This window comes from Fusarium pseudograminearum, chromosome 2 (genome assembly GCF_000303195.2).
Source record: "Fusarium pseudograminearum CS3096 chromosome 2, whole genome shotgun sequence".
Lineage (NCBI taxonomy): Eukaryota > Fungi > Ascomycota > Sordariomycetes > Hypocreales > Nectriaceae > Fusarium > Fusarium pseudograminearum.
The window spans coordinates 2,081,735-2,094,763 of NC_031952.1; the positions used below are offsets into that span (position 1 = coordinate 2,081,735).

Here is a 13,029-nt window from a genome sequence, read left to right on the forward strand (position 1 = left end):
AAGGGCTTAAAGGGTAAAAATAATTTTAGCTTTATCTAAAGGCTATAGCATTATAAATAGTTAAGAATTAATTAATCAGATAGTTAGGTATAAGGTTAAGGGATTTATATCACATTCGCTTATCTGTCACGCTCGCTTATCAAATACGTTATATATGATTCGATTATTATAGTAATCCCTCTGTTCCTGTCAGGAAAACTCATTATGAGAATGCAATGCGCACTTCGCAGCTGTAACAAGCTTCTCATTATATCCCTTCCTCTTACTTGGACTTGGGCAAGTCACCTTTCTTCGGTGCACTTCCACGTCCACTGGATCCTCCCTTTGAGATTTCCTCGCCAGCGCCCTTGGTCCTGGTAGTCTTCTCGTCACCCAAAGGCTTGCTGATCTCCTGGTTCGCACCGCTTGCATGCAAGGCATCCTCCCCCTCAGGACCTTTAGACTTCGTCTTCTTCCTTGTCTTCTCAGCCGCCTCCTCAGGCCGTGTCGTGTTGGGGTCAAAGGCAACATCGGCGTGCTCCGACACCATCTGGTCGTCGGTTCCAGACTTTGAGTTTTCGTTCGCTGTAGGATGAAGCGATTCGCGGTCCTGGTCGTGCTTGTAGGCCATTTGCCTGCGTGCTGTCGTGTGGAGAGGGCGGATGGTGGTTGCGCTTGTGCGCATGATGGTGCGGAAGAGAGACATGATGGCGGATGAGTATGGGGAATTAGAGTGCTGGTTTGCGAGGCAATTGAGGTTATGAGGTGTGTTTATTATGATTGGTATTGGTATCGAGGCAATTGAATTGTGAAATTGGCAAGTCTCCAGCTTTCTAAGCTCCTGAAGCTGGAGAGATGGTATTTGACCTACGTCATCGAACATCATCGAACATCATAATCGTCATTGTCTTGCAGGACAGACTACCCTAGACTGCCGTTAAGACGTCCTATATTTCTCTTGTCTACTACCTATGTTTCACAGAATTGTTCTCAAAGTGACATGTGAACTAGAAGTTCCCCTTGTCTATGGCTAGTATGTATTCACGGCATACAGCTAACATCGGCAAACTGGTAGTCGATAATCGCTTAGGGGATGAGTCGAGAGAGGAGGCGGCATTACCGAGGCATTCAGGATCACGAACGGTTGCAAACTTACTACGGCCACAACAACAAGGCAGAACTAACAGCTATTGGGAAATATTACCGCTGAACCGAAATCGGTATTGGGATTTCCCAGAACAAGTTACTTTTTAAGATATCCATTTAAGTATGTGATATGAAGCCCCGTGAATTTGGATGCGCAGTTTCCACCTGTCGACTGTCGAAGTAGTATAACTGTTTGACTCGAGTACCCGATTTTGGCTATGTACTCTAGAAACTCTATTAGAGTGCGAAACGTACGATTGTGATGAAAATAACCGCATCGTGCATGGATACTAGAAGCCAAACAGTAACAAAAAGAGCATCAAAGCCACGGGAAAGGCGGCTTCGACTATGAGTCGCCCGACCGCCCAACGATCATTTTGCTATGCGTTGTTATATGCAAGATAGGACTAGCATGGATTTCGGCAAAGAGGCTTTGACGGGGAGGATGTATTGAAACGGAGAAGCGATTCCTTATTGATAGAAATGTATCCGTACATGCGAAACTATTGCGTCCCTATTCAATGTTGGTCGGGCAGCGGCATCGTCCGAAAGGCACTAACAACGGGCGGTTCGCGTTCTAGAACATTGCATTTTACATCTTGTTTGCTTCTCCAGTCTCTTTTCTTTTCCTGTCGAATCCGAAATGCAGACGGGGAGATCACTTGTTCGGTGTGACGACAGATTTACATGAGAACGAATCAATAGCAAATCAAGACTGAAGATATACAGAAAGGATCATCCTTGTTCAGCTCGGCTTGACGACGCGGCCGTGGATCTGTATCCAAGGTAGGCGAGTATCATCTTCAGCTGACTTTATGCAGCCCAGTGAGTTACAGGACGAGAGTGAACAAGATGATTTACACCGCAAATCTTTTTTTGAGATTGCTCTATCTCCAGGATGCGATACGAATATGCAATCATGACAAAGGAAACGGATGCGGCGTCAAGGACAAAAAGGAGGATCGGCATCTGACACGGGTGGGAAACAGGGGTAAGGGGGGATTAGACGAACGCCTAACCAACGGGAGTTACAGATTCTAGAGGTACATACATATACTATGTATGTACTCGACTGACAGCCTTGCGACTGAGGTGACGTTTAGAGTAACCGGTCAGGTTGGTACCGTGACACCGTTAAAGTAGGCACCGGCATCAACGGATAGATGAACCCTTGGGATCTCTTTGATGCGGGCAGTTGGAGGCTTCAGCCAACCCAGTCAATTCACTAACATCAAAGAGGCGGGCGCCGTTGCAGTTGGAGCAGGGGCCTTTGGGTGGCACAGACAGCCAAGTACAGGTCAGGTACAGATATCGATTCTGCAGCTAACACTAGTTTTGCTTTTTCCTTTTCTTCTTCTCTTCTGCAGCTGCTGCAATAGGTCCAGGCACTTGGTAAGGACCGGTGTAAGTCAAAGTTCCCCATATTACAAAGGAAAACATCAACCGAGACCATCTGAACAGATAGCAATATGTCTTGAACCTGCAAAAGGTGTGCTCAACAAGGCAAATAAATCCGCGGGAGGCCAACCGTTTGGCCTGACTAATAAGTCATAAGGAACGCCACAGACATGAAGAGTCCCTTAACACGACATGTCACCGGCATCTCCGTCGCTTATCTGCATATGAGAGGCGTTTGCGGTAAATCCAAGACAAGGAAATTTGCTTGCCCGCACATGTGCATGTAGCCGCAGACATTCTGTAACATGTGAAGCCAACGAAGTCTTCCAGAACGATGCGATGCGATGCTGGGGTCATACAGTCTGACCAGTACGAAATTTGGGCAAATACATGTGTGCTGACGCAGGGGCCCGTCAAGTGAGATCCGTGAACGCATCCCAAGGCCCAACAGTCCGGGTGGACGGTTTGGTTGGCTCGTTGGTCGGCAAGTCGTTGTTTGTGACGGAGCGAAAGTTGCAGGATTACATATGCGACGACGACGGGAGTCAGCCAACAATAGTCTGTCTCCATCCATCGGTCAGTCCCCGACGAAACATGGGAAGGGGTTTGATCGTCGTGTGTCGACTTCCTTCCTTCCTTATTAGCCGGTGCGGACCTGGGCTATTGATTCCAGCAGTAATTGGTTGCGCCACGATGCATCAAAAGGTTCAACTTGAATGTTACGAGTCGAATCATTGAGCTGCGTGCTAATAATGTTGCTAATCCAAGCAGAAAAGGGATGATTATCCGACAGGTAAATTAGCCCAGGGCCATGAGCTGAGACTGATGGGAGTAGCAGCAGCAGTGGAGATCTTTACTTGCCTTAGTAGCTCACATGAGGCCTGGGCCGTCATGGTAGTTGATTGGAATTCTGAGATAAGACTCCTGAACCTGATAACTTCAGCCATGCACGGATAGACTACGATCTATCGCAAATGCCCATATCCGGATTTCTTGATGTCGCGACTGACCTGAATGTTTATTGTCGGTAGCATCAAGACATGAAGGGCTAATTGGTCAAGGAACGAGCAGGAGGAAAGTTAGTTGGTCGTCGGCCAAGAGTGTAGATCTTGCCCAGTGAGCATTTGGTACTACCTCAGGTAGGTACGGATACAATACTCCTTCTTTGATGGTTTACCTTTTTTTCGTTTTTTGTTTTTTAGGTACCTGGTCGGTCGATAGAACCTGCTGTATGTACTACTGTTCATACTTGATACCTGTCTTATTGACCTGATGGGTTCACCTCGGCAACAGAGTCAGACGAGATTCCGTTCTACTCAACTCTTTCTGACTCTGATTAATATTGCACGTGTCGAAACGAATCGTAAAGTTGATCAGTCAGTGGCTAGTTAGACCGATTTGCCAGCCACACGCCGCCTTATCCACAAGCGCTACCCCTTCGGACACGCCGAACAACAGGCACTGCTTTAGAGGGCTGTAATTACTCAACACTTCAGTTTTCAGTGGCTTCTGAAACAATGGAAATAACATCAATTTCACTTCAGAAACGTAGGCTGGGCCAATACCTGGTAATGGTGCACCAATGGTTGCATTGCATGAAGAATGATACAAAGGCATCCAGCCATCCGTACCCCTGCCACTACTGGTTGTTGTTGTTGCTGTTGCTGCACCTAGGGACGTTTGCCCACCCTCCTTTGAACGGCAGTGGAACCAGGGTACCGTACACTTCTCTTAGTCACCAAAATAAGCAGCGCTGAGATGTACCTTTGTAAGTGCAAGAGTCAGGACCCTTGTCATGGGTCTGGTCTGGGGCCGAGTGAACGAACTCAACTCTGAGCCAGGCGATCACCAAGATGGGAACGTTCACTTGTCTGTTAATGTGACAATGACAGATCTCGTCATGTGCCTGACATGCTGCAGTAAGTAAGATTGACCAAGATATGATTATCCAGATGTGTAAGTTATATACGTACTGGACCCATAGACACCGACAGTCAACAAGCTTCAAATCATACCGATCCTCTAACTGAATCCATTAGACAACGTCTCTTGTCCATCGGGGATTTCCCGTCACTCTTGAATCCTGAATGCCATTGGATCTCCCAAGCCAAGCCAGGCCATTCCATCTCATGTTACTAGGGAACTGTTGCTTGATTCTCTCTGCCTGCCGAAACAACACTTTTTGTCTCACAACAAGAATTCTTAGTGATAAACCTCTATCCAGCCGTAGCGCATATTAACTGATGCCGTTAATGGTCATTAATGCCAGTTAGCTTCACCAATACAGACAGGCCAAGTCTATCTGTCTTACACGAGACTGGGCAGGCAGAAAATGTGTTTATATACACATTCACATGTGCATTCTCCAATGATATGCTACCTTCTTGGCTTGACGCTTGATAACCACACCTGTTTCTGTTTCACTCGTCACGATATTGATACTGAATTAGGATATATGTCAGTAGGTACTGTCGATGACAATCACTGCTTCTCTTGACATGGCTTTTTGCCCATATTTGGCGATGTCCCCCGTCTAGTTCCATCCAGTATTTTTCACTATTATTATTACTGGCTAAGTAGGTACCTACCTACTCATACTCTACAACCCATGCTCTGCCCTACCCTGTCCTATCCGTTGATATGCGGTTGTCCGTGCTTTTCTCTAACATTGTATTTGGCTACAAGGGACCTGACAAGATTCAGACCACGAGACGGAACGAACTGCACAGACCAAATATCGTCTTTGGCAGCGTAGAGTTGAGTCGAGTTAAGGTGGGCGACACTGCTGTAACAAACTGCCTGCAGCAACCACAGCAACTGCGATAGGTGTATCGTGTAACCCCGGGACCCTGTATAGAAGGGACTCTTGCATACCCGCCTCTGCCTACCTGATATATACGCCCGGCAGACACATAGTGGCATCATTCCTTCTTTGTTTCGACGGTGTGGCTCTTTTCCCCTGTCATGATTGTTGAAAGCAATTGCTGCAGACTGTTCCTGGGTACTGTTTGATTCGACAGCTTGCAGATTACATTCCCTTCCATCTTTTAGAAGGACCCTCCCATCTACTCCACGGTCAGCTACTAGCTCAGTTGAGTCTTCCGGGCCTCTTCCTCTTCCATTAATTAGCATGTAGTGGACTGCTGCCCGCTACAGCACCGCTATCCATCGCTGTCTTAACACCTACTGGTCACTATACCACCTAGGTTGCCTACACCGTACCTCCTTCCGCTACTTGAATTTCCACTCGGCCCATTGAATCTTCTTTCTTTTCGTCTTCGTCTTCTTCTTCTTCTCCTCCTCCTTGGAACCGGAATTTCCACCAAATCTAAGCCAATTCAAGTCAAGGCCTTTTGTTTCTACCACCTTCCTTACTACCTACATAGTAGGTATCTGTACCTGGGTTGGGACCTTCACCTACAATTCAAAAATTCAACCTGGCTAGGATCCCCCAAGCTAGAGCAACTTTGACTTGACATCCCACGTCTCGAAACGCCTCCACAAGCAGACCCCCTCCTACTCGCTAGGCCTTCCTCTACCTCCTCCTTTTCTTCCCCTCAAATAAGACCTACTCTCCCCCCTCTCTTCCCCCGAAAGTCGCACGCCGTCTCTTCGACTTCCCGCCGCCACCTAACCCCCCCCGAACGACGTCCTAATTCTCCTCTACAAAACGAAACGAAAAGCGCTGCGCTGCGAAAAAAAAATTCCGATTCTCGCCTCCCGTGCTTTACGCCGCCCGCTAAGGTCCAGACCCTGCTCCGCTGTCCGCACCCCGATTCGACTTTCTACTTCACAAGCGCCCAGTCCTAAACCAAACCAAACCCAGCCAGGCCAAGCCTCGTCTTGCTTCGCTGACTTTTGAGCTGCATTTGCGTCTGCCGCCGTCGCTGCTGTACCCCTGCGAACCTGGTCTTCTTGCCATCATCATCATCGCTACTATCAACACTGCCGAAACCAACACAAACCAACCGTACCCGCAAACCGAACTCGATTTCTCAACCTTTCTCTACGCGCCGTTAGAAGACAAGTGCCCTGTCAGATACTGCCACGGCGCTCCGATTCCACCCTTGTTTCATCCAATAGACCTCGAGACTCAGCATGGGACTTTGCTATCTTTCACGATAATTCAACGTCGTCCACCATATCGACCCCCTCACGATGGGCAACGGCCAAGGAAAGCCCGTCGACCTCAACGGCGAAGGTACGTCAACCGGCTCAGCTGCTAACTTCATTTTCATCCTTGTCTTTATCTGTTTTCTCCAAATCGCCATTGGGTCATTTCGATTCTTGTCACACTGCATACTACCCATTGTCTCTGAGCTGCATCCTACTTGGCATCATCTTGTCTTCACGCTGCATCGTGCATACCCGAAGGCTTGCTTACGCTCCGTCGTTTCCTTTCGTGGCAACACAACTGTTCAGTATTCGATTGTTTACAGAAAAAGCCATTGGTTTATCACGCTGACTGTTGGTCTGTAGTAAACCTCAATCACTTCCGCCTGTTGCGAGTCGTCGGTCGAGGTGCCTTCGGAAAGGTACGAATTGTTGAGCGAAAGGATACAAACCTCTCGTTTGCTCTTAAATATATCCGAAAAGATGAAGGTAAGTTATTGTTAGTTCCTATCTGTTGATTACTTCACTCGCCTCGGAGCTGTGATGTTGGACCGTGTACTACTTCCATCCTCGGCGGCAATTGCCGATCAGATGGGATGTGCAGCCATCTCTCTTGTGGCACCTAGCTAATAGTTGTGAATCTTAGTTGTGCGATCTGAAAGCGTGCGTAACATCATCCGAGAACGTCGAATGCTGGAATATGTCAACCATCCTTTCATCTGTAACTTGAGATACAGTTTTCAGGACATTGAATACATGTACGCCCTCCTACGACACATCCCCGACTCTGGCTCACACTCAATACTAGGTACCTTGTGGTTGACTTGATGACTGGTGGAGACTTGCGGTTCCACATTTCGAGAAAGACCTTCACCGAAGAGGCTGTTAGATTTTGGATTGCCGAGCTTGGATGCGCCTTGCGATATGTACACGCCCAGAACATCATTCACCGCGATATCAAGCCCGACAATGTGTTACTCGATGCCGATGGCCACGTCCATTTGACAGACTTTGTATGTTTCGTCTACACGCTATGATATCAAAAACTAACCAAATTAGAACGTTGCTTCTGATGTCATTCCCGGAAGGACGCTTACAAGCAAGTCTGGCACACTTGCTTATCTCGCCCCCGAAGTCTATGCCGGTAAAGGATATGACGTCCGGGCAGATTGGTGGTCTTTGGGTGTCTTGTTCTACGAATGTATCTATAACAAGGTACGTGCTTATCGAGCCATGCTCTTCGGATGCGCTGACCCAATCTACTAGCGACCATTTGAAGGTGGCTCAGAAGGATCTCTTAGTCAACAGATCCAGGCTGCTTCACCCAAATATCCCGTAACACAGCCGCCCGTTTCCCTCTCCTGCCTCTACGCAATCGGCTCCGCCCTTGATCCGAACCGTGAAAGTCGAATGGGATCGACGTGGGAAAGTTTCATTTACAATGAATTCTTCAAGTGCCTCGACTTCGAGCTCCTTGAGCTAAAGCGGATTGAACCGATCTTCGTTCCCTCATCGGAAAAGACCAACTTCGATGCCACATACGACCTTGAAGAGCTACTGTTGGAAGAGGCTCCACTTGAAGCTCGCGCAAGACGCCAGAAACCGCGAGAGCGCCTAAAGGATGATGCAACTGAGAAGGAGATTCGAGAAGATGAGCTATACCGTATGATCGAGTCGGATTTCAAGCCTTTCGACTATACAGTAGCCGCCTATAAACGGTACGTGTTTATGATAGCTACGACACATTGTCGCTTTCGCTAACCTGGACAGTATTACCGAGGGCGCCGGCTCCACTGAGGAAGGCTCACCAGCTACAGACAATGCCCCTCAGGCCATCACAACCGACGAAGCGACACCCGTACCCGCAGTCAACGGGGGTTACCAGTCGTCGCCTCTCAACCCAAGCACCAGCAATGAAAGCCGCACAGGACGTCCAGTACGCCCAGCTCCACCGCCTCCACTACAGAACAATTTTCAAACTCGCCATGTCCCAATTGTTGCTGGTCAGCGAATGACGAGTCCCACAGGAGGCGTGCAAGTGACTCTAGATGGTAGTGGTAGTTGGTCTGAGCTGGCTCGTCAGGATGCAACCTTGCCCACGGACGCTAACAATATTGGCGATGGTAAGAGCGAAGGCTCTGGTGGCATGTTTGGATTCCTTAAGGGCAAGAAGGGCCGCACAAATAGTCCAAAGCCAAAGGAGAGAGGTGTACTAGGCAAGGAAGGCGCAAGAGTTGTCATCGGTTAGAAGAGGATTGATGCTCGCAACACGCCGTTTTCGTGCCAGATTCGAAGAACCGGCATTCAGCCGGTTTTATGCACGCCGGCACAACGGACTGGAAGGCTCGGATATTCTCACAATGTGCACCCAAGGGGTGAGTGCTCGACGCTCTCTACGGTGCCTATTTGCTTTTTACGACATGAGCCGATGCCTCGACAGCTGGGAGTTAGCGACGCATTGTATTTCAGGACGGTCGATGTCGAATGCGGTATGGCGACAGCAGCAGTACAAGGACGATGAGATACGGCCTCACTACTTCATTCGTTATGGCGTTCGGTCATGGTTTACGGCTAGACGCCCTTGCTGCCCCCGGTTATAGAGGGGTATCGCATCTTGAGGAACGACTGCTAATTTGTAACAACGTGGTACAAAACCAAACAAACAACCAACATGGGAGGGATTTTGCATCTGCAGGTATACTTCATTCACTTGAATCTGCAGCATCTGGGTGATGCTTGAATTGCGAAGGCGTTTTTCTCTTAGTAGGGGCAGACATTGATGGGATATAGTCATATCTTACACATTATTCATACTATCGACATCTTCGCAGATGTCTTGCCAGGAGAATGGAAGAGGTGGATGGATCATATACGACTCGCGTGTATGGAGAGGCGGCCGGGAGAGGGCACATGTAGGAGATGCCCAGTATTTATGGTCTGCTTGTTTGTTATTGTGAGCATATTTGGAATAATACCCCATTACACCTTGACTGTTGACCCTTCTCTACCAATTCACTGTGATTTGACAATTGCCAACTCTAAAGCGTTATGTTAACTTGTATGTTGGAAGAAAGCAAGTGAGCGACATGCATGGTAACTCTTGTTTAGTTTTCACATGTCTTCATTGAGCAGTACAAGTTAATTACTAACATAACGATAATGATAGACTAACAAGGGCTCATAGCTACAAGGTAATTCAACAAGACCGATGTCCAAATACCACAACTTTACACAATATTCATCAAAGTCAAAATTTGATACCGGGCCAACAACACCACTTGAAGGATGATCGTGCGGCTTTAGAGGTTTGCTCGAATACCATCTCGAATGGGGTCACTTCCATCGGGGCTCTCAAAGACCTCTTCGTCGCTGCTGCCGTGATCCGAAGAGCTCTCGGTCGAAGGTTCGTTTACTAGTAATGTCAGCCGAAATTGTATAGAATGGTAACTTGGGAATACTCACACCCAAGAGCACTAAGTGCACTTGAAAGGTTCTCTTCGACTTGGTATTGTCGTCTCTTCTCTCGGAAACTCTTCAAAGCAGGGAGGACGACATCATCGTACCAGTTCGGCTTGGAAGACAACTCATCCCAAGACCAATGTCCAACGACCTCGTCTGCTCTGACTTCCCAAAGGCAGATATAATGGGAGTCGAGTTCCTTTTGAGATAAATTATACGGAACCTGGATGTTGTAGTATCGTTTTTCTTCACCATAGTTGATCACCGGGCGATGTGCCTCAAGACGTACCACAGGGTCGATCACCACGATTGTCTGGTTTTTCCTATACGGCCGGGTTCTTCTGAAGTTTGCAAAGTTCTCGATTGCTTCAGGTGAGGACGTGAATGAGATATAGGGGGTAGGCCTCCATTCATTGTTCCTGATATGCGTGTGCAGTGTCGATCGTCGAGCTTGGGAGGTTCTCAGGGGCATGTCAGGTGCTCTTGCATACATGTCTCCCGATTCGTCTGGTAGACTTCCAGACATGCGATCGTATGTTCGGAGCAAAGGGCGATCAGCCAGATCCCTCCGTACAGTTCCCTGAGCAATGGCTTCCCAGGAACGCAAGGGCTGCTCTGAGCTGACCGGACCCACCCAGAACTGAAATAGATCGACGAAGTTGGTAACAGTGGAAATGATGTGCTGCATATTTGCGGTTGACATGTCTCAAGGCCGAAGTTATCTATTGTTTCGTCGACGGGGAACGAGATAGCAAGATTGTTTAGTAAAGTGATTGTATGTTAGATAATGATGTGGGTGTCTGTGTTCTTCTCACATCAGTTGAGAGCGAAGCACCACCAGCTTATATACTTGAAGATATAACGAGGCTTCGCCTGACTGAACACGCCATGTAAGTTGTCCAGTAGGCAGCAAGGCATTTAATCATTCCTTGAGCTACTACGAAGAACATTCGAATAGTTTCGATCTCGTGATGACGATGGTCGGCCTCCAGCGTCAACTTTCTGTCCGGTTGTTGGTCCGCATGTGGCTGAGCAGGCCGTCTGAGAGGTCACGGCGAGCATTGCTACGGCCAATAAAGTAGGTGTACATATATGAGAGAATTGGGATGGTTCAACTGTATGAGATCTAAAGTAATATGATTAAGAAAGCCTTATTTCATGTGGATGGTAACGGGATAAAGTGTTGCATACATACTATCCCTGACACTTCAAGGAAACTGAATTTCTCTAATAACGTGCACTATATAAAGCTTTAAGAAGCCAAAGAAGGTAAGTTCGCTAAAGATGCAGAAGAAGCTCTCCGTCAAGCTTGAGCGTATTAAGTGAAAGTCAGCAAAACCTCACAGCCCAACACCTCAAGTGCACAAAGTTAAACAAGATAAATATCGATTGGAAGACGAAAGTTAACAATAAGTCAAAGGGTATAATATAGTGAATTGGTTACACCGAATAACGCCTATTCCATGCAACCAAGTCAGCCCTGGCTCAAGAGCTCATATCTTGTTCTCGCCAAGTGAGAACAGACCTGCCCTCGATGAGTCCCTCAAGACTGTCTCTGCCTCTCCCTCCGCCTCCGCCTTTGCATTAGCGCCCCCTTCCTCTTGTATGCCCGAATCTATAGTCAGGGTTACATCTGGCGACGTTGTACTCAATAGTTGCCCATTGGTCTTGAACAAGGGCACAAAATACCGCCTGCTTGGTGCCCGCTTTTGGCCCTTCGTGCTGTTCATTGATACAGGCGGAGATTTCGTGGTCTTGGAGATGGACGGTGGGGGCTGAGGCAAGGAGTTCGTATCAGGAGGCGGACTGAACTTGATTGGAGGTAATGGCTTCATCACATCATGAAGCAGTTCCCTGCCGAGGGTACTCATTGTGCAGTTGGACGAAGTTCGGGCTCGAGTTCGAGAATCTGATGACGACTTGGAATTGTTTCTGGCAACCGGCTCTGGAGTAGGTAGCAGAGGGCCTTGCGTTGGTGAACACTGGGGTAAGGGATGCTGTTGTGGGGGATTCTGTGCCAAAGGATTCCATGCGATGAAGTGCTTAGCCAAAGGCGAATTTGGCAAACGTGGTGATGGCAGAGGCGATGTTGTCAGGGGAGTCGTTGATCCAAAGGCATGAATCCCCTCAACTCCCAGCATCTGAGCAGCTTTTTGTGGTATTGTTGGCGGCGGGATCGATCGAGTTGGGACCATCTCAGTCTGGGTGGCTGAAGGAGCATATCCATAAGATCGCTGAGAGTAGATAGATACTGAATCTGGAGCTAATACCCGGTGGTTGAATGTGTGGCGCCAAGAACGGTCAGCTGAGCTGCCAGAAGTTGTTCCAGGACTCGAGCTCTTCCTTGACGATGATGCCGTGTCGTTAGTTTGACCATTGGCACGTTGCCGTCGGGTACGGTATTGTTTATAGACGAGAACACCTATGAATACTGTTACTCCGAGGATGATTCCGGCAGCGATGGTTCCTCCAACGATAGCGCCCTTCTCAGTTCTAGAGTTCGTATTCTTATTAGAGTTGTCGTCGTTTGAGGAGTCGTCTTCATCCTTGATCAGGGATTTTGAGTTTTCTAGTATGTGATGTACCATTGTTTTGACGTCTTCCCTACTTAGGCCTGTTTCCATGGTAGGCATCGACCTGGCTTCGGTATATTGAGTGGTAAGCGCCACAAGAAGGCGGAATGAATAGTAGGTCCAAGGTTTCGTCATGTCCGTGGCTGCCATTCGCATGATTGTTGTGTTCCGTCTCCATCTTGGGAAATCTCCCGAGCCTTGGTATTTATCGAGTTACAGAAATATATATAACGACGTTGCATTCTCGAGGTTCTTCGTATTTCAGGCTCAAAGCATTGTAATAATAGTATAATCTCGGTCGAGTCGACAAAGGGACTCGTTCGCAATTAAGAACAACCCGGGAAGACATTTCGGAGGAGCT

General features: G+C 48.0%; 4 protein-coding genes across 4 annotated transcripts, besides 1 other annotated feature; 1 reads left to right on the plus strand and 3 right to left on the minus strand.

Annotated features, from left to right (window-relative positions):
- Positions 1 to 262: 262 nt before the first annotated feature.
- FPSE_10698 (uncharacterized protein) lies at positions 263 to 685 on the minus strand (the record flags this gene model as incomplete). Its single annotated transcript, XM_009263815.1, has 1 exon — positions 263 to 685. The coding sequence occupies one exon, from the start codon at positions 683 to 685 to the stop codon at positions 263 to 265; it is 423 nt and encodes a 140-aa protein (XP_009262090.1).
- A 5,098-nt stretch (positions 686 to 5,783) lies between these two features.
- Positions 5,784 to 5,829: a repeat region.
- An 852-nt stretch (positions 5,830 to 6,681) lies between these two features.
- FPSE_10697 (uncharacterized protein) lies at positions 6,682 to 8,884 on the plus strand (the record flags this gene model as incomplete). Its single annotated transcript, XM_009263814.1, has 7 exons — positions 6,682 to 6,724; positions 7,003 to 7,125; positions 7,283 to 7,394; positions 7,445 to 7,649; positions 7,696 to 7,851; positions 7,903 to 8,354; positions 8,407 to 8,884. 7 exons carry the CDS (start codon positions 6,682 to 6,684, stop codon positions 8,882 to 8,884), a joined length of 1,569 nt encoding a protein of 522 aa, XP_009262089.1.
- Positions 8,885 to 9,935: 1,051 nt separating this feature from the next.
- On the minus strand, positions 9,936 to 10,783 carry FPSE_10696 (uncharacterized protein; the record flags this gene model as incomplete). The annotated part of the gene is made up of 2 exons (XM_009263813.1): positions 9,936 to 10,048; positions 10,099 to 10,783. The coding sequence occupies 2 exons, from the start codon at positions 10,781 to 10,783 to the stop codon at positions 9,936 to 9,938; spliced, it is 798 nt and encodes a 265-aa protein (XP_009262088.1).
- Positions 10,784 to 11,588: 805 nt separating this feature from the next.
- FPSE_10695 (uncharacterized protein) lies at positions 11,589 to 12,824 on the minus strand (the record flags this gene model as incomplete). The annotated part of the gene is made up of 1 exon (XM_009263812.1): positions 11,589 to 12,824. The coding sequence occupies one exon, from the start codon at positions 12,822 to 12,824 to the stop codon at positions 11,589 to 11,591; it is 1,236 nt and encodes a 411-aa protein (XP_009262087.1).
- Between the last annotated feature and the right edge of the window lie 205 nt (positions 12,825 to 13,029).